Source organism: Mobula birostris, chromosome 25, assembly GCF_030028105.1.
Source record: "Mobula birostris isolate sMobBir1 chromosome 25, sMobBir1.hap1, whole genome shotgun sequence".
Lineage (NCBI taxonomy): Eukaryota > Metazoa > Chordata > Chondrichthyes > Myliobatiformes > Myliobatidae > Mobula > Mobula birostris.
In genome coordinates, this window is record NC_092394.1 from 3,158,986 (window position 1) to 3,179,842 (window position 20,857).

The window sequence follows — 20,857 nt, forward strand, 5'->3', positions numbered from 1 at the left end:
AAAGCACAGGTCAGGGTATTTTTAGCTTTAAGGGGTACAGAGTTTTTTTTATAGGATACGATGAATAAGCAGGAATAAGGTACTAGAATGGCCAAAGATGAGAGGATAAAATGTAGGTTAGGGTATATATGTGTGTACAATTGGGTGAAGGACCTTGGAATGCAAGTCTATTGAACACAGCGGAGCAGAAGGTGGCAGTGATGCACCAGTAAGCCGGGTGCCAACTGCCGTAAAACAAGGACCACCACCATTGGGTCATTTATCCATTACTTAAATTTACACTGCCAGAACGCATCTTTCCACTCAATATCCACCCAAAAGTACAAACATTATGAATTGCGACGTAATTATGTGGAGTCAAAAACTTGAATTTTCTCTTTTTCATGGCCTAAAGCTAGAACAAATGCAGTTCCAAACTTGTTTCTAACCAAGCCCTCAAACAGCACTATTGAAACCACACTGTGCCATGCCTCCACCAGCTGTCCTAACAATCCTCAAAGCTAGTTCAATTTCATTTGAACTACAGCTTTAAATATCAATAAATTTTGTGCTGTTTGTACTGCTAAGTCATTGAAAACTAAAAAAAAGCACGAGGTTAGCAAATAGTATCCTGGCCATCATGAGCATCTGCGAACAGATATCCTACATGGGAAGAACTGTGCAGTTTTGCTCTTCTGAACTAAAAAGTGTATTTTTTTGTCAAGAGTATACCAGAGCTTCACTTGACAGGCACCAGAGATTTGACAGTTTTCTGTCAGAGACAGCAGACTAGTTCTATTCTCCAGTTAGAAAATTGTGAGTAATCCATTGAAACATGCCAAATTCTTACAAGACCCAACAGCTGCAGGGAGAATACAGATGAACCGGGGTAGCGGCCAGGAAATAGATGGAATTCAGTTCAGGCAAGTGCTAAGCATTATATACTGGAATGTTACACAAGGGCAGGACTTGTATCACAGATGCTTAGGCCCCCAGAGAAGAGAGACCATGGGGTGCATAATTCTCTGAAAGTGGTGACACAGGTAAACAGGTTGAAGTTAGTGTGGCGCACACTTTACTTCATCAGTCAGGGCATTGAGTTGAAATATCATGTTGCAACTGTACAAATCGCTGGTGAAACCATATAAGCATTGTACAAACATCTGGTTACCTAACTATTTCTAAACACCATTAGGCTAGAAAGTGTGCAGTTAAGATTCACAAGGATGTTACCAGGACTGGAGGGCTTTAAGTTATTAGGAGATGCTAAGACTTTTGCTCCCTGGAGATAGAAGGCTGAATGGTAAACAAAATCAAGAAAAGCATAAACATGGATTGTCTCAAACACACACACACACACACTGTATAATCATACAAAGCCAGAAGACACAAAAAGGTGAGAGGAAAGATTTAAAAGAGAGCAGAAGGAAAAGCTTTTCACATAGGGGGCTGGGCATTTGGAATGAGCTGCTAGAAGAAATAGAGGCAGGTACAACAACAATGTTTAGAGGGACAGTAAAGATTTATAAGGAAATCAACCAAATAGGACTAAATCCTAAACATATCTTGGCTGGCATGGTCAACTTGGGCCAAAGATACTGTTCCTATGCTGCATTACTGACCCTATAAAGCCTAGAATCCAGAGATTAGTCTCAGAAAAAAAGGGTAGACCATTCAGAATTGAGATGAGGAAGAAAATTCTCAGAGACAAATTTTAGAATTTTCTACCGCAGAGGAATACCAAGCATTAGTCTCTTTTGAACAGAAACCCAAAGTGCTTGCAGCATGGTGTGCTTGTACAACTTGGAGCTTAATGCCATTAAGTCCGTGGAAATGAGGACTGACTTCTGCTGACAGCCCCTACCAGCTCCACCTTCGAGATTAACGGTCAGGTGGTGTCATTCAAATTCCTGGGAACTACCAGTATTAATACAGTGAAGTGGAACAAGCATGTTATGCTCATCATTTGGAAAACACAGCAGAGAACTGTCCTTCCTTTTCCAGCTTCAGAAATTTAACATCTCAAGGTGTATCATGATGAGTTTTTACTCAGCCACTGAGTGTGTTATGACCACCTCTATCACCATTTGGTTTTCCACTGCCTCCTCCCTAAGCGTAGGTTGTAGTGAGTGGTTCACTCAGCAGAGAAGACCACTGACATTAAAAGACCTATTCAACACCAGAGCAGAGTTCAAAATGTTACTGGCTCCACCCACCCTAGCAGTCACCTATTCAACAAACTGCCATCAGGGAGACACTAAAAGTCCACCAAAACTACATGTTATCTCTGAAGCTTCTCTCCTGTAGCTATCCAGTTTCTCAACAATACTCACTAGGGTGTGATATCCTAGATGCCCTTGCACATCTGTTAAATTGTCTTTCCTGCTCTCCTTGTTCTGTTGATAATTACCTAATCTACCCATATGTTCCAACTTATTTAGGTTTGGTTATTCACGTACACAAGCAGTAAACATCTAACCATTACATCTCCATCTGCACGCGCAACTTATAGTAATTTGTAACGAACAGTACGTACAGCAAGGCAGTCAATATAGCATAGAAATCCAATTGTATCAGTGTGAATTAATCAGTCTGACAGCCTGGTGGAAGAAGCTGTCCCAGAGCCTGTAATTCCTGGCTTTTATGCTGCGGTACCCTGTCCTGGACGGTAGCAGCAGCAACAGTTTGTAGTTGGGGTGACTCGGGTCCTCAATGATCCTTCGGGCCCTTTTTACACACCTGTCTCTGTAAATGTCCTGAATAGTGAGAAGTTCACGTCTATAAGTGCTGCTGGTCTGTCCGCAGCACTCTCTGCAGAGTCCTGCGATTGAAGTACAGTTCCCATACAAGGCAGTGATGCAGGCAATCAGGATGCTCTCAATTGAACCCCTGTAGAAAATCCTTAGGATTTGGGGATCATGCCAAACTTCAACCGTCTGAGGTGAAAGAGGTACTGTTGTACTTCTTTATCCAACCACACAGCCAGTATGTACAGACCACGTGAGATTCCCAGTGGTATGTATGCCGAGGAACTTAAAGCTGTTCACCCTCCCAACTCCTGATCAATTGATGTCAATATGGGTTAGCCTGTCTCCATTCCTCCTGTAGTCCACAACCAGCTCCTTTGTTTTGCCAGCGTTGAGGGAGAGGTTGTTTTCTTGACACCACTGGCAAGGTGAAGACTCTTCTGCAGGCTGCCTCATTATTATTTGAGATAAAGCCAATCTATGTAGTGTCGTCAGCAAATTTAATTAGCAGGTTGGAGCTGTGGGTGGCAACAAGAGTCACGGGTATACAGAGCGTAAAGGAAGGGGCTTAAGACGCAGCCCAAACTTACCACCCGCTGGCGATCTGACAGGAAGTCTAGGATCCAGCTGCACAAGGCAGGGTGAAGGACAAGGTCTCCAAGCTTCTTGTCAAGCCTGGAGGGAATTATGATGTTGAATGCTGAACTGTAGTCCAAGAACAGCATGCTCATATAAGCATCCCTCCTCTCCAAATGTGTAAGAACGGTGTGTAGAGCTGTGATTATTGTGAAATCTGTCGATCGGTTGTAGCAGTAGGTGAATTGTAGGGGGTCCAGTGTGGGTGACAGCATGCTACAGGTGTCGTCCTTGACCAGTCTCTCCAGGCATTTGCTTATAATCAAGGTGAGTGCCACAGGACGCCAGTCGTTCAGACATGTTACCTTGATCTTTATAGGTACAAGGACAATGGAAGTTGTTTTGAAGCAAGAGGGCACACTACACTGAGAGATGGAAAGACTAAAAATGAGTGGCAGGTCAGGCTTAAAGGACCAGACAGCTTATTACCACTTCTAATTCTTACAAATGTGCATCCCTACAAACCACAAGACCAGAACCATAAAACACTTTATAGTACCAGTGTTAAGGGTTCAATTCCCGCTGCTCCAGTGTCATGCCAATGTCCAAAGATGTACTGATTGGTTGGTTCATTGGTTATTGTAATTTGCCTTGTTATTAGACTAGGGTTAAAACTCGGGAATGCTGGGCGATGAAGCAAAAGGGGCCCAGTTTGTACCGTATCTCAATAAAATAAATTTCATCCATCATACTGCAAGTAACATACTTTACAGCTATATCAAAAACAAGTGTCTTCAGATCCACATTGATGTATTACCACTCAGAAATGAAGGGAATTCTAGCATACCCCTTAAGAGGCTACCAAATTTGGCCTTTAAAAAAATGTTTTGACATCAATCTATCATGGATTTTATGATTTCCATACAATCATTTCTTTTATTCAGGTCCTTGTTCTATTAAAACAAGGTTGAATTTTATTAATTAAAAAAATCTTCACCTAGCTATATCTAATTTCTCTCTTCAAACACCAGTATTTTCTTTTTGAATACAAACACAGGAAGATTGTTAAACATCTTTCAAACATGTTATCACTTCACTGGGGTCCCATTTCTAGATGCATGGTGAGTTTTAGTTTACAATTATGCCCTGACAGAACAGATGGGCTGGCACAGCCAAGAACAGGAGCTCAAAACACAAAATGCTATACACATTTTTTCTATTAAAGCATGTTAATCAGCAAAGCTAAAATCAGCTTCAGCTTTGATAAAAACATCTTCAAATTGATATCGTGAACAGCATGCTGAAGGCAACTTGCAAGACCGTATCTGGAGTGCAGTGTACAGTTACCATTTCAAAATCGGAGGTCATATAGAAGTTTTCCCCAGTTCCTGTTAACAGATGGAGAGAACAAGTCGGTATGAGTGTAAAAAGGTGGATGCTACTGAGTAATTTTCTCTAATGTATTCTGGAATTTGGGGGCATGCCCCCACAATAACAGAACCCAATTTAACAGTGAAGAGGAAATTCTTCCCACAAATCTACAAAGGCAGTCGACGAATATTCAAGACGATGATAGAAGTTGATTAAACTACAGGGAAGGGTAGGTTAAGTGGCATCAAACCTATTACCCTACTCATTGATGGAGCAAACTCAAGTAGCAACAGATCTCTCATTTCTGATGTTCTATTTTATATTTGACAATTTAGTTTATTTCGCTTGACACAATTAACATCTTTTTATCCACACCCTTCCTTGAAACAAGTAGGTAGATATTACCAATATTTCTTACAAAACTGCATTGGTCATATGAAGGAAGGAAATAACCTGTTATAAGTAATAATTCCCTAATGCTTATTCTGTAATGGCCTCAACTACCCAACTAACACCCACCACATTAACCCACAAGTACAAATGAATAGCAAATGTATATTAAGTTTTATTTAATACCAGACTTTCATTTAAATCAACACAAGATGAAAACCTATATGTTATAGACTTCCAATTTCTAATTTCCCCTGCCCATCATGTTCAAAACTTGAAAGCCTAGGCCGAAATGAGCAACACCAAAACTTCAAAACAACCGATTCTCAGAGCTGACAATATAATAAATACAAATAACCAGGTAAAGCTGACTAGTGAAAGTGAGACTGTGTACCCAAAGGCAAACTGAACCATCAATCGTTACTCTGATCACATCCATTAAGCTGGAGGCATTGTATAGACATCAGTTGTTTAAAAAAAATCCTCAAATTCCAATGTCAGCAGTTTTCTTCATGCAATAAAGATGTGTATAAGTATTCAACATTCAACCAAGTCTAACTTTGTGCTCTCATACAAAAGCTCACTCTCTACAAACTAGGCTGTACCCTGAGCTATCAAACCATGGCAAGATGATAATTTTCAACTGTGCCTGTTTGATTACTATACAGAATCTCCAGTTTTCAGATCTCTTGCAAACAAGACTTAAAACTATAAATAACAATTGGCCGTAAACCCATTAAGACAGGTACATTAGATTTTCACCCTTAAACTGCAACTGCTATATATGGTGCACGCAGGCCAAAGAGTATCCAGATTGAAAATAGGAGTTTCATCCGAAAGCAAAGCAACTGAAGATAAAAGGAAATATAAATTTTGTGATTGAAACATTTCAAACTCTGATCATTGAATCAAAAGCTGCCCATGGAAGTGGTAGGTACAGATTCAAATGTAACAGTTAAGAGAAGTTTGGGTTTGTACATGGATAACGGGTATGGAGACAATGGTTGAGGTGCAGGTTGATGGAACTCAGCAAGCAACCAGCTCTTCAGGTAAATGAGCTAAAAGGGCATACTTCTGTACTGTAGTACTCTATTATGACTATTAGTTCCAAACAAGCATACTTCTATTTAACTACTTTATACATGCCAGCTCTACTGCTGACTGATACAATGTCCAGCAATTAATGACTGAAAATGGAAAAGCAGTCTTTTAACCTAAGCAAATTAAGGATTCTTGCAAGCTGCAGGTCAAATAAAAGCAAAAACAGTAACTATCATGCATGTTAAATAAAGAGCTTAAAGACAAAAGGATCACAAGACATAACAGCATAGCAGAATTATTCAGACTACTTAACCAGGCAGACATTCCAAATTACTTATTACATGTATGCTCCATGCTTGATATCTAAAGGTACAAAGGATAAAAAGACTAAGTTAAATAAGTTCTAATTTCTGAACTCTAGCACTGGTACAGAACAGCAAGAATGCACCCAATTCAATTCACTGGAAATAGACTGAATTAGTAATGTCAGCCATGATAAATTAACTGGTGTGGAACAGTTAAGGAGTGGTTCTCAAATGGACCAACACAAGCAGCAACTCCTTTCCAAATAATGGGTAATAGTAGAGAGCAACAGCAAACAGACTGATAAGACTGAGCCCTGTTGATAACATTGTTTAAATGTGATATGATCCAAACTAAAAGCTTAAACTCCAGTCGTAATTTGCTGAACCAGCATAGACAGAAAACATTGGGGATTCTGCAACTGAAGACAAAATGAATTAAAAATTTAGACTAATTACCAAAAAACAATTCAGTTTTCAGTTTGCCAATTTGCTCACAAACCTTTCCTTTGCTCCATTATCACATGCAATCTTTCATAATAAAAACGCTTAGAAAAGATTTGTGTTAAGTTCATTTACGAAGTCCACTCAAGATCCAGGTTACAGACATAGCCTGCTATCACACAATGAACAGCAGTCCACAGAAAAGCTGTGCCATGAACAAACACCTGCCACCTTAATCGTAAATGATCTTAAGCAATCTTAAGTCCACAGATGTGGTTTGAAAACAATAATTTCTAAATTGAACTGCGGTATCCAGTTTTTCCAAGCAAGGACTGCAGTACACTGGAAAGCTTTCCCTGAAATTATTGAATCTGAGAATTTAGATTTTTAACAAGTCACTCCCACTGTCAGTACAAGTACTGAGTGTTCACCCTGGTGACATCACTGCTGCTGAAATCCTCTACAGCTAATATAACTGAATGAGCTTTATGGGAAACAGACAAACAGCAGCAGGCACCATCACTTTGCAGATCATAAAATCCTGCCCACAACTCCAGACAAACCATTTTTTTTCCTGTAAATGTACTAAAACTTTTGCAGTTTGTCACCACTGATTTTAGTGTATTCAAACACTGAATCTAAAAGAAAAAGTGATCATGAAAATTGAGACAAAAGCAGTTAATGAAAGTTAATCCCGTCAAGCAGATTAACATTAAACATTTCAATTTTCAATATGGCTGTGTTTTTTGGACATTGTATTTGGCAGAATACACTGTTTAAATGTGACTCCTGCCACTAAAGTGGTAACATTAACTTAAAATGACATAGCTATAACCCTAACACAGTTGGTTAAATGTTTAAATGTTAACCGCAAAATGTTTCTGTTCGAATACATGTACCACGGCTACTGAAAGACAAACATTCAAATGTATTGGATTTGGATGTTACTGCCACAGATTTCAAAAAAATGGTGGTTTTTAAATATCCACTTGCTCTTTAAAGATAAGCTTGCAGCTACAGTCAATGACTGTTACACACTCAACCACAGCAGTATGGATCCATTGGACAGACTGAAGTAGTGTATCTAATTCAATTAATTGCCTTTGAATGCAAATATTCAGTTTTAAAACTCCAGACTTGAATGGATAAACATTTGTCATCTCCGATAACTTGATCTGAATCTAAGAATTAATGACATTTCTTTTAGCTGGCTTTAAGAGCTATTGACATTGTAAGGACCTTAAAGATAGCTCAAGATAATAATCCCACAAGTAATAGGTATTCTGAGGCATGTACTAAAGTAAACTTTCACTCAAGGAACACCTTAAATCAGAATACAGCTGGAATAGTAAAATCTGAACCAGGAGCAACAGAAAATCTGAAATGTCTTTCACAAACATTAAAATGATGATTCACCCAACATTTCAGCCCATATGATGGACATCCATTTCAAGTGGAAAGACAGGTTTAGCATCAGACATATTCAAAGGTTCATTTATAATCAAAGTATGCATGCAGTATACAAGTGTGGATTCTTCTCCAGAACGCACCAGAACAAAGAAAACAAACAGCAACAAGATCAACTCCCAAACCCCACCTCCCCGTATCAAGCACAAGAATTCCACCCCCACATATCCCTCTCCTCACACAAAGAAGCTAACAAATAATGCAATAAGAACATTAACCCCAAATTCCACCCCCCACACAAAAAAAAATCAGGTAAAAACACAGTATAAAAATCTAAGAGTGAAAAATGTTCATAGTCCATATCCAAAACACAGAAAACATATTTAAAGGATTAATGGCTTAATGCTCAATTCCACTACACCCAACACTAACCAGCTCGATTTCAGCACTGCTCACTCCCTTTCGAACCTTACCCCCTCTGAACGCAGTGCCCTCCACTCTCTCTGCACCAATCTTAACCTTGCCATGAAACCCTTAGACAAAGGAGGTGCTATTGTAGCGTGGCAGACTGACTTCTACCTTGCTGAACCAGGTAGTAACTCAGACACCACCTCTTACTTACCCCTTGAAGAGGACCTCACTGACTATTATAAAACTCCAGAGAACTCTTACCCATTGCAACCACTCATATTTCCCTTACCCCACATTGCCTGCTTCTACCTCCCAGCCAAGATTCACAAACATGACTGTCCCACTGAACTTGTGTCCTCATATCTCAAATCTATTCCACCCCGCCAACCAAGTTCAGTCACTTCCCACCTACTGTACATATACAACACTTCACATGTTCTTGTTCTCACTTTCCCCACGCTTGTCCAGTCCATATACACTTTTAACCCCCATCAATGCAGTCTTAACCAGATCCCCTCCAACAGCACCCTCCCTCTGGCAGAACTGGTCCCCACCCTCAACAATTTCTCCTCAGCTCCTCCTCCTTCCTACCTGGCTTCACCTTATAGCTGTCCTCATTTCACCTCCCCATTCCCCCCCCCACCCTTTACTCTGGATTTCCCCTTTCCCTTCCATTCCCGAATAAAGGTCTCGGCCCGAAATGTCGACTGTTTATTCCTTTCCGTAGATGCTCCCTGACCTGCTGAGTTCCTCCAGCATTTTGTGTAATGCTATTGCATTTCCAACATCTGCCTAGTTTCTCATTTCAATTAGGGTATTATTGTATTTCCTTCAACTAACAGCTCCTTATACTCAATTCTTCATATTCACAACCAGCAATTTTAAAAGAATGGTCTATCACTGAGTGAAGTAAAATAACCCACGTAATGTCTTAACATTCATTTTAGCTGGTGCAATGCTCAAATTCTAAGTGCAGCAGCAAGTTAAACTTTGAAGCTTAGGTAAGTGAGAGACAATTAGAAATGCATCTAAAAACACCTAATTGCAATACACCAATAATGCTTTCACAGTAACTCAAAGCAGATTGTGGTCTGGAATTCTCAGGAAATGCCTTTAACCGAATGAAGAGGAGCTTTAGTCACCATTGTAACTGTTTTTATTTCTAGCTCCTTAATCCCCACCTAACCTACTCTGTCAAAATGAAGAATGTGACCAGGTACAAAATGCTAAATACTCACAACCTATTTACAAATAATTATGCCAATTTCGAATAGTCAATAGTAACCTAAAAAATTTTATGCTGTTCAATGTGGAAGATTTCAAATTACAATGAAAAGGTAACCAATTTGTATCTCAAATTACACGAACTATAAAAACCTTCAAGACTGCCTTACAATACACCTGAAAACAGCATTACCACGCATCTGACATTTCAAATAGATCACAGATTACTAGGTTTCAGCAGCTCTTAAGATTTATCCTAGGCTCAACATATTGATGAAATTACAAAGAAGGGACAACAGAGTGCGCATTTCATCAGGAGCTCGAGGAGACTTGGTATGTCCATGATGCTCAAAATTCCTACCGGTGTACCATGAAGAGTATTCTAACTGGCTGTATTACAGTCTGGTATGGAAGAGCCAATGCGCAGCATCAGGAAAAGCTGTAATAAATTGTAAGTGGAGCCAGCTCTATCAAGGCACCAGCCTCCCCAGCATACAAGACACCTTCAAAAGGCAATGCCAAGAAAAAGTGGCCTTCATCATCCAGCACATGCCCTTTTCTCATTGCTACCATCTGGGAGGTGGTCCAGGAGGCTGAAGTCACAATCTTAATGTTTCAAAAACAGATTTTTCCCCTCTGCCATCAGATTTCTGAATAGACAATGAACCCAAGTGCACTATCTCACTAGTTTTTTTCATTTTTTGCACTTTTTGAATGACTAGTTTATTTTAATATACTGTATTTCTCAATTGTTGGTTATGCTTTTAAAAAAATGTATGCAATGTACTGATTCTGACATTGAAAAATTATTTAAATGCACCAACATGCCCATATCTGCCACTGGGAGAATCTTGACACACCAATAGAACGTTTTGGCAAATTTGCTTAAGCATCTAATCTGACTGCAACACCTTCTGAAGCATAGCTTTATGGATCTTCCTGCTTTTAAAGGATATATTAAAATTGTATTGTACATGTCAACTACTCAGTGAATATTTATTCCCAAATATCCTCCTTTGAAGCTGACTGGTTCCCCAAGTACCCATGCTCCTTCATAAGCACAGATAAGATCCTTACATGGTTAAATCAGCTTGCCAATAGGATTAGAGTTAAACTTATTTACTGTTTTCTCAGTTGCTAAATTCCACCCCTGGAAGCAGCTAATAATTAACATTAGCCTCCTCTGTATTGGCAGAGCTGTTGGGATTACCAATCCTGAGGATTTAATGAGTTCAGATGTAAATGACACATAGCCAGGTTGAGTTCAGCATTCAAAAAGCTTTCCCACTATCTAGGTCACAAAACAACTAATAAATTGAAAATGGGACCATCTTTGAGTTACAAGAGATGGCAAGGAGAAACTACAAATTCACAGCAGTTTCACTACTGGACTAACATCCATAGCGTAGACTACTGATCCAGTGACAAATTTCAATCACACAGCAGCAACTGCAGAAATAAGTGCATCTGAAATTGAAATGGTCATCTTCAAATCGAACAGTTAAAAATCCATTCAATTATTATTTTCTCAAAAAAACTTATCTTTTCCCAGAGCGTGGTACACAACTCCAGATACAGCTGATGTTAGTAATTAGGAGAATCTTGAAATAGCAGGAATCTCTATTGGCAGGCTACTCATTTGAAAAGGGCATAAAGCAACCATATTACGAGAACAGCTATCTCTCAGATTGACTGATGCTGCCATATGCACTAACACTTAAAACACAAGTGCAATGGTTTTTTATGCCGTTTGCTTAATCTGTTATACAAGAAAAATTCCTGGGGTGCTTAATCTCAACTAATATCTCTTGCCCCATTAGTCACCACACCAAGATTTCACCTCCTTGGCTCTACTGTCTTAAGCATTAAAAATATCTCCATCAGGCACCGTATATTTTCTACCCAACTGTATTGTACAGCAAACATCCAGTTACTCCAAAATCACTCCCCTGGTCCTTTTGAAAAAGGGGGGGGGGGGGGGAGAAATTTACCATTGGAAGAATGTTTTTCCCCAACAATAGCTTCCATATACCAAGTAAGCAAACAAGTTTCTCCTTTGGCCTCTGGGGAAGGAAGTTTCCAATCTAAATAATCACCTTAACCTAGGAGCTCTAACAATTTAAAGGAATCTTAACATTCAGTGAAAATGCTTTAGAAAACCAATCCAGAAAATAAACAAGGACACATACAGAGAATCCCTGCACCACGTAGGGGTCGTATTCCTTTAGAGGCATCTATTTAACTACTTAAGTGGTTAAGGCATTGGACTAGCGACCTGAAGGTCGTGAGTTCCAGCCCAAACCGAGGCAACATGTTGTGTCCTTGAGTAAGGCACTTAATCACACATTGCTCTGCGATGACACTGGTGCCAAGCTGTATGGGTCCTAATGCCCTTCCCTTGGACAACATCGGTGTCATGCAGAGGGGAGACTTGCAGCATGGGCAACTGCTGGTCTTCCATACAACCTTGCCCAGGCCTGCACCCTGGAGAGCGAAGACTTTCCAGGCGCAGATCCATGGTCTCGCAAGACTAACGGATGCCATCAATACAACCCCACTTTTCCTAAGCAGAGATAGGATTCTCTATATTTTTTTTCTCATATTAAACCACTTTAAGCAACAAACTGACTCATAGCTGATGCCAACATTAGACTTGGGCAAGGAATGGACAGATAGATTTTGAAAGAACTTAGAAGGGGGATATCAGGGTTCACAAGACTAAAGTAGTTTAGAAATTAGTGTATGGTGGGTGATGGGTAAAAGCTCAAGCGATTCAGTGAAATGAAGAAAAAGCCAAGAGATTACACTTTTGGAGCAGGTTCAAGAGCTGGTCATGATACTGTGGGTCCCCACAACGTAGCTCATCAGACAAAGTAGCAAGGAGACAAAGAACATAGTAGAGCAACACTCCGAAGGTGCCTGTGCACTTGCCCTTGGACTGGAGAGGGCACAGGAAAGGACTTGGCTGTGACTGCCAACCCAACCAGCCAATGCGTGATGCCATATCCAAAGCCCAATAGTACCAAATGATTAAGAATAAAAATTGACATTTCTTTCACTTTGTTAGATCTTATTCCATATCACAAACTTTTGGGGTGTGATTTGTGAATCCCACGAGGAAAGTCTCCATTAGCTGAACCGTGAAAATGCAGGGATCAACTTACAATGATTGGCAGAAACTAGGCTTGGACATCAATTTCAAATGGAAGGTTATAACCTGAGCATTGTTTTTTCAACCGATGCTGCTTAACATTCAGACTTTTTAAAGCTCCTTTTGTAAAAACAAATCTTCATAAAACACAACATATAGATCACAGTAGCATAGTGGTTAGGGCAATGGAGTTTGGAGTTCAATCCCACCACTCACTAAATTCATACACCCTCCTCATGGAATAAGTGGAGTTTCTCCAGGTGCTCTGGCTTCCTTCCACATTCCCAAAACGTACAGATTAGTAGTTAATTGGCCTTTGTAAATTAGAATACTACAGCACAGTACAGGCTCTTCAGCCCTCAATTGTCCCATGATTAGGCTAGAGTTAAATCTGGGGTTACTGGGCAGTGCGGCTCAAAGGGCCGCAGTGAATCTCTAAATAAAAAAAAATTAAATTACCACTTAGAAATAGGGGTATCAGTCAAATATCAAGTTTATGCAAATCAATTAGGATCTCTTTGGAATATCCTCCGGCATTGTTATAGCTGCCAGATGGTACAAAAAAAAACTAGGACACATTCAACAGGCTTGGAAAACTAATGGTTTTAACAAGATCAGAATAGGGTCAAAATACCTGCTGCCTTTGAAAAATAAGCTAATTTATCAATGGAAAATGAAAATATGATATGGGATAGTATTTTCAACTGAAAATGTGATGCAAATTAAACCTGTACTAGTTAAATACTTAAATTGGAAAGTAAAAGGGAAGTGACCAGTGCATCAATTTGAACTTTTGGGGCTTACATGACATACTATGCAGATGTGTTCCCACAATTCTGATCCCAAGGCTTGACACCCTCACTACCATACCAATAGTTAGCTCCACTTGAAAGAAACAAAAAATTAAGCTACTTTTCTCAAACACTAGCCCACTTCCTTTCTGCCATCTGTTCATCATAACAATAATTGGATTTGTCAGATCATCTGAATAAACACCAAGACCTCAAGCCACCATCACATCCCTCTAGAATTATGTTCCAATATCGGTTTCCTAGAAATCCTTGCAGTTTACTTATACTTAATTTGACAATAAAATTAATCCTTAAAAAACTTCTTTCCCAATACATGCTGTTCTGCAAAATCTTTAATGATACAACAGTTGACAGCTTTCATAATACTCCAGGTTCTTACAATGGTAGCCAATTTGTCAAAGTGGTCTTAATCCATCTTTAGTGTCACCACATCATTCTAAATTCCTCCAAAGTTTCACATTACTTAATTTAGTAAGTGCCATCACCGTAGTCCAATATTCTTCCCCCACCCCCAAACACACTCCAATACTTTCAAACTGAATGCCCTCCATTAAGCTTCAATGTTCACCTCAAGTTTCTCAACAATTATATATAGCAAACTGGAACATACCAAATTAAAAGACAAGGGGCATAACCCACACCATCTCTGGGGCCTATACAATCTCCACTATGCACTTAAAATCTGAAGACTTGCCATGATTTTTAACTTAAAACTAAGTAATTGAATTCCCAATTTCACATTAGCTTTAGTTGCAAGAGTCAGAAATTAATGCTTCATAATAAGTATTAAAATGACACAAACCCTTTAAGCTGACTGGAAACTTACAATGTTTTTAAAAATACATTAAAAGTGAGCTATGGTAATTTAATGACAGATGTATTAACTGAATTGACAAATTCCAAAAATATTTCAACCAGGAATGAGAGAATATCTGCAGATGCTGGAAATGCAAGCGATACACACAAAATGACGGAGGAACTCAGGCCAGGTAGGATCTATGGAAAAAAAAAGTTGATGTTTTGGGCCTAGACCCTTCATTTGGACAGGTGAAGTACTACATTTATAACTAAGCCCTAGAAATTATTCTTCTCCAAATTTCCCAGAACACACAAACTCACCTAAACCAGTAATTATGTTTGCCCTCCAAGATGCAGGAATGTAAATATTAACCTATTGCATCTTGTTTATGAACATGCATAATTTGTTTTAATGAAAATTGGCATTTTTTGGCTTCTCAGGTGGCAAATTGGATCCTGCATCCAAGCTTCTAAAAAACTTAACATCCTTGCTGACTTCAGCACTAACTCTGGGCAAACATCACAAACACAATATAGGTACAAAATATGTGGAATGAATTTTGATTTGAAATCTCTAGCTGGTCGAAGCAGTTTTACCCACACGAAATGTCCACCTTTGTGCCCCGCTTACCTATATTAACAGACTGCACATCATTATGTGATTGGATGCAAGGTCATTCAGGAGCAAGATTCATTCTTCACTAGCCACACACATAATAGGTGTCAACTGCAATCTCAGTCAGTAGGAAATTAGGTGACCCTGGTTACAAAAGAAATTGAGGTGCTACAATGTGGATTCCTAAATCATTACTGTTTACACCTCATTTTAGGGGTAGGCAACCTTAAACACAAATGATTTTCTAGCATGCGTTATTCATTAATTTGAGGCAAAACATAACTAGATGTATTTAAATGGATAATTCCTATACTTCAAGTTTTTTTATGGCATTTATCTGGCCCACTGTCCACTCATTAATACACGATCCAGCCCAAGAGCCAAAAAGGTTGCCGACCCATGGTCTATCTGATGAGTGTGCTGAGTGTTATGGCTGCTGTCATTTGCGGATGTACATAAAATTGAAATCAAGATTCTAACACTTGGTTAAATCTCTACATTTAAGATTCTGTACTCCAGTTAAATAAATGGGATGAAAAAAAAAGCAGAAGTGCCACCCACATAACTAGCAGGCAGATGTCAAAGATGCCTTAGTCACAGGTCTTGAGGCATTTTCAATCTCACGAGCCATCATGATGTATTTCATATCAGCTAAATGGTTTAGGATGAGGAGGGGGATAGGACATGGAACATAATCAGAATAAAATCAAGGATACAAGTACACCAAACTGCAGACAAGTCTATGCAAATTTAAAATTCTGAATGTCAGACCAGTTTAGAAGTAGACAATAAATTTTTGTTACTATGAACAATTCAACTTCCCACTCCATGTTTCCCCTCAAGAGGATGGATGAACCAAAGATTAGCTGATGGATTAATTAATATCAGGGTTAGTTAGACTGTAGATCCTGGAAATCTTGACCAACACACACAAAATGCTGGAAGAACTAAGGTTAGGCAGCTGGGAAATAAATCTCAGACCAAAACATCAAATATGTCCCTCCAAAGATGCTGTCTAACCTGTAGAAATTTTTTCCAGCATTGTGTGTGCGTGGTAAACAGATCAAATTTTTAGAGATACAGTTTGGAACAGGCCTTTCAAGCCCAGCAACCCACCTGAAACCTAGCCTAATCACAAGACAATTTACAATGACCAATTAACCTACTAACCAGTACATCTTTGGACTGTGGGAGAAAACCTGAGCTGCTGGAGGAAACCCACCCAAGTCATGGGGAGAAAGTACAAACTCCTTAAGGACTGTACCAGAATTCAACCCTTTGCTCTGTCTAACCACGATGGTACACGGTGCCCAAATGTCCAACTCTGCCAGAATGACCCAGCTCCTGCAGCCCATTAAAACTAGCTAATTACTTTCCAACAGTAATATGAAGATCAACGATGCCTTGACTTTATGCAGGTATTAAAGAAAACACATAGGAGACTTGTTTACGAATTAAGCTTTATTTGTTGCAAATATGAACTGTTCACAATCATCCTAGACCTCTGCCGCCCACCACTTCATGCTGTTGCTCAATTTAAACCTACACACCATTACCAATTTCAGAATAGGTAACACGGAGTGTGCTGGAATCAGTTTGTGATCTCTGCAGATGAGATGCCTGAAAGCCATTAAGGTAGGTACTTTTAATATACAAATGGATCCTGCTGAAAAGATACTATTTCTTATCTTTGAAAACTTTCATTAAATCGTTTGTAACTAGATAATTATTTAAGCTAAAATACACAATGAAATCAGATCTATAGCAGTGTAAACCTGCTAGCATGGTTAGCATAATAAACCAGGTATCCACATCTCAAACTAATTCCAACACATCACATGCTGCCTGTGAGCCAGTGGCTGCATAGATGTATTATGCACTCTGCTTATGCCACCCACGCACCAGAATAATGGCAGTACTGGCAAAAATCTCTGTGGAGCTGTACTTAAGTGTACAATCAGCAAAAATGAGAAAATAATTATTATGGCAATGACTGAAATAGTTAAGTTTGATGCAAGCTGACAAGCCTTTGAGACAAAACACTTGACAACCTCCCCAAAAATTGCAGCAATACTAACCTAATCTGTTAGCTTTCTGAATGTGAAACTAAAGGCACAACACCAATATCTCAAAGACACACGGGACACAACTTTTTTAAAATACCAAATAGCCCCTATTATAGCTGTGGAATATACCATGAAATGAACAGATAAATTATACCACAAAACAAAGTCAAATTAATAATCTCTCTGTAATCACAAAAGAATAGCTCCCCACCCTTCGAACAGAAACACACAGAAGTATACAGACAATGAAATGAACCTAATGCCATGACACTGCTAAACGGTAACAATAGCATTATTTGATTGTATAGTTGAAGGACTGGAATTTTAAAATATTTGCCACAATTAACAAATCAACAGATGAGCTGTTCAGTTAAGGTTTTTTAAAAATATTAAATGGTAGAATTTTGTCTCTACTTAACCCAAAACTACACATTGGCTGTGCTGTATAATCCTTTAAGAGAGATTGAAAAATTAACAGCCCACCAACCTATACTACATGTAAATTCAACAGGGAAGCGGGGGGTGGGGGGGGAGAGAAGAACAAAAATATTCAGAAAAAGCAAAAACAGCATGTTACTGGACTTGAAAAATTCTTTGCCCCGTTGCCTAGCATGTGTTCGCCAAGAATGACCTGTAACTTCCGCCTCGGCAGAGAAAAAAAATTCTATTGTGCAGTTATTCAAACTATGACATAGAAATTATCCCAATTTAATATTTGTGTTGAACACAGCTTTAAACACGGAGGTTTGACCCATTCTCCGAGTGGGACAAACGCCAATAAAAGCCAGGCAGCGACCCTGCCCCCTTGCACTGACCCCACCATGGATGCAGGAAGCCGCTCTCCGCCATTCTGGGCGGGGAGGAGGGGAATCAGGTCGAACCGGTTTCGGAGGCAGGGACTGACGAAAGAGTCGGGAGAATAAAATGTAAAAGAGGAAGCGGCGGGGGGCACGAGGTAGAAATAAAGGGGGAGGGGTGAGAGTATATGCAACAGCGAGGAGAGGCGCCTCGCTGTGCCGGGGAAGGGAGGGGTCGGCTCGGTGCGCAGCGGGCTGGGTGGATGGTGGTGGGTGTAGGTACGGATCACCGATCCGGCGCCGCGCCGCGCCGCGCCACCCCACCGTGCCCGACCCACAGCCGGGGAACGGGGCGGACGGGGGGGGAAGGAGAGGAAAGCGAGCGCGGGCTCCGAGCCGCCGCCGCCGACGGCTGGCCGCCATTTTGTGAGTGGATGGAGCCGGCGGCCGGGGGCGGGGAGGGGGGTAAGCAAAAACCCCCGCCCCGAATCATGGCCCCTTCTCCCCATCACTCACCGTCATAGCGCTCGGCCTGCTCGGCCAGCTTGGCTTGGTAGACCAGATCCTCGCGTTCATCCATCTTCTCCGGCAGGGGGGAAGCTGAGGCGCTCGACAGGGGGGGGAAGGAGGGTTTTCTCTCTGCCGAGAAAGGGGCTGGTCGAGCTTTATTTCTTCAATCCGCTAGCGAAACAAGACAAAGCTCACGGATGATTTTGGCTACTCTGTTGTCGGGAGGGAGGTGAGAGAGCGGGAGAGTCACCGAGCTACGAGCGCCGTGCTCAGGAAGCCGCCGACACACCAGCCTCGCACCCGCCGCCGAGCAGCTGCCAAAATGGCGGACCAACAGAGTGTAGTGCCGGGCCGGGCCTGCCGGGCGCTTGCGCCTCAGCACCTCGGCTCCGACGGTGATGAGGTTAGCGCACTTTTTTCCTTGCGCTCCCACTCTCAGCTTCGGTGTGGGCACGCACATGCGTAGCGGGGAGAAAGGAGTGCGGCGGAAGGATATCGGTCCAACCTTTTCCCCACCCCTCCTCCCGCCCGCGAAAACAGGCACAAAGCATAGTGCCGGGCACCGCGCCCTCGGTGCCTCGCCCGAACCGTCCGCGAGGTGCACCGGTGCAGCAGAGAACAGGCACAAAGAGAAGATGAGACCGCGGTATCAGGCCGCCCTCGGAAAGTAGTGCGGCTTTCGGCGGCGTGTGGGAGCCGGGATCGCGGTGAGTGCACTGAGGGAGCGTCGCGCCGTGTGGGGGGGAGCAGGTGGCACCGGGGGAGCGCCGCACTATGCAGCGGCGGGGTTCTGAGGGAGCGTCTCGCTGTGGGGGACGGTGCTGAGGGAGCACCGCGATATGTGTGGGGGTGCTGAGGGAGCGTCACGTTGTATGTGGGAGCATCGCGCTGTGGGTGGAGACGGGGATGGTCGCGCTGTGGGAGGGGGGGTGACTGAGGGAGCATCGTACAGACAGAAGGACATTAAGCCCGTCCTTCAGTTGAATGATAACACTCCATCACACAATGTTGAAGACGCCCCTGCAAGTGTCCTTGCCAATAATTATTTATTATGAAAATTGAATATCTGGTACTGCCTGTTGTTTGTGGGATCTTACTGTGCGCAGTGACTGCATCGCCGTTACACTGGCCCAGGGAAAGCAGACTCCCTGAACCACCCTTCCTCCAAGCTTCAATTGGGAGGGGTCCCACAACATTCTCCTCAGAGAATGAACACAAGAGATTCTGCAGATGCTGGAAATCCGGAACAACACGCACAGAATGTTGGAGAAACTCAGCAGGTCAGGTAGCATCTACGGAGGAATAAAGAGTCTACATTTCAGGCTGAGACCCTTTAAGAGGTCGTGCTTCCCTGACACTGCCCTCCCTCAGCGCCACTCTCCCCTCTCCCAGCACAGAGCTCCCTCAGCGCCACTCTCCCCTCTCCCAGCACAGAGCTCCCTCAGCGCCACTCTCCCCTCTCCCAGCGCAGAGCTCCCTCAGCGCCACTCTCCCCTCTCCCAGCGCAGAGCTCCCTCAGCGCCACTCTCCCCTCTCCCAGCGCAGAGCTCCCTCAGCGCCACTCTCCCAGCACAGAGCTCCCTCAGCGCCACTCTCCCAGTGCAGAGCTCCCTCAGCGCCACTCTCCCAGTGCAGAGCTCCCTCAGCGCCACTCTCCCCTCTCCCAGCGCAGAGCTCCCTCAGCGCCACTCTCCCAGCACAGAGCTCCCTCAGCGCCACTCTCCCAGCACAGAGCTCCCTCAGCACCACTCTCCCCTCTCCCAGCGCAGAGCTCCCTCAGCGCCACTCTCCCAGCACAGAGCTCCCTCAGCGCCACTCTCTCCTCTCCCAGCACAGAGCTCCCTCAGCACCACTCTCCCAGCGCAGAGCTCCCTCAGCGCCACTCTCCCCTCTCCCAGCGCAGAGCTCCCTCAGCGCCACTCTCCCAGCGCAGAGCTCCCTCAGCGCCACTCTCCCCTCTCCCAGCGCAGAGCTCCCTCAGCGCCACTCTCCCAGCACAGAGCTCCCTCAGCGCCACTCTCCCCTCTCCCAGCACAGAGCTCCCTCAGCGCCACTCTCCCCTCTCCCAGCACAGAGCTCCCTCAGCGCCACTCTCCCAGCGCAGAGCTCCCTCAGCGCCACTCTCCCCTCTCCCAGCGCAGAGCTCCCTCAGCGCCACTCTCCCAGCACAGAGCTCCCTCAGCGCCACTCTCCCCTCTCCCAGCACAGAGCTCCC

The 20,857-nt window shown here is 42.4% G+C and overlaps 1 protein-coding gene and 1 long non-coding RNA gene across 5 annotated transcripts in view; one reads left to right on the forward strand and one right to left on the reverse strand.

Moving 5' to 3' along the window:
• ywhae1 (tyrosine 3-monooxygenase/tryptophan 5-monooxygenase activation protein, epsilon polypeptide 1) overlaps window positions 1–18,997 on the reverse strand; it is a 36,148-nt gene extending 17,151 nt beyond the window's left edge. The window contains exon 1 of one of the 2 annotated variants that reach the window (XM_072242789.1): window positions 18,649–18,997. In XM_072242789.1, the coding sequence (XP_072098890.1) occupies window positions 18,649–18,712 (64 nt within the window). In that variant the 5' untranslated portion in view covers window positions 18,713–18,997. The remainder of the gene's footprint in view (window positions 1–18,648) is intronic. The other variant, XM_072242788.1, reaches the window with a different exon arrangement.
• Window positions 18,998–19,103: 106 nt separating this feature from the next.
• The window catches only part of LOC140187470 (uncharacterized), a 50,809-nt gene continuing 49,055 nt past the window's right edge, over window positions 19,104–20,857 (forward strand). Inside the window, exon 1 of one of the 3 annotated variants that reach the window (XR_011883100.1) lies at window positions 19,104–19,349. This is a non-coding gene — a long non-coding RNA (uncharacterized lncRNA). The remainder of the gene's footprint in view (window positions 19,350–20,857) is intronic. The other 2 variants (XR_011883101.1, XR_011883099.1) reach the window with 2 other exon arrangements.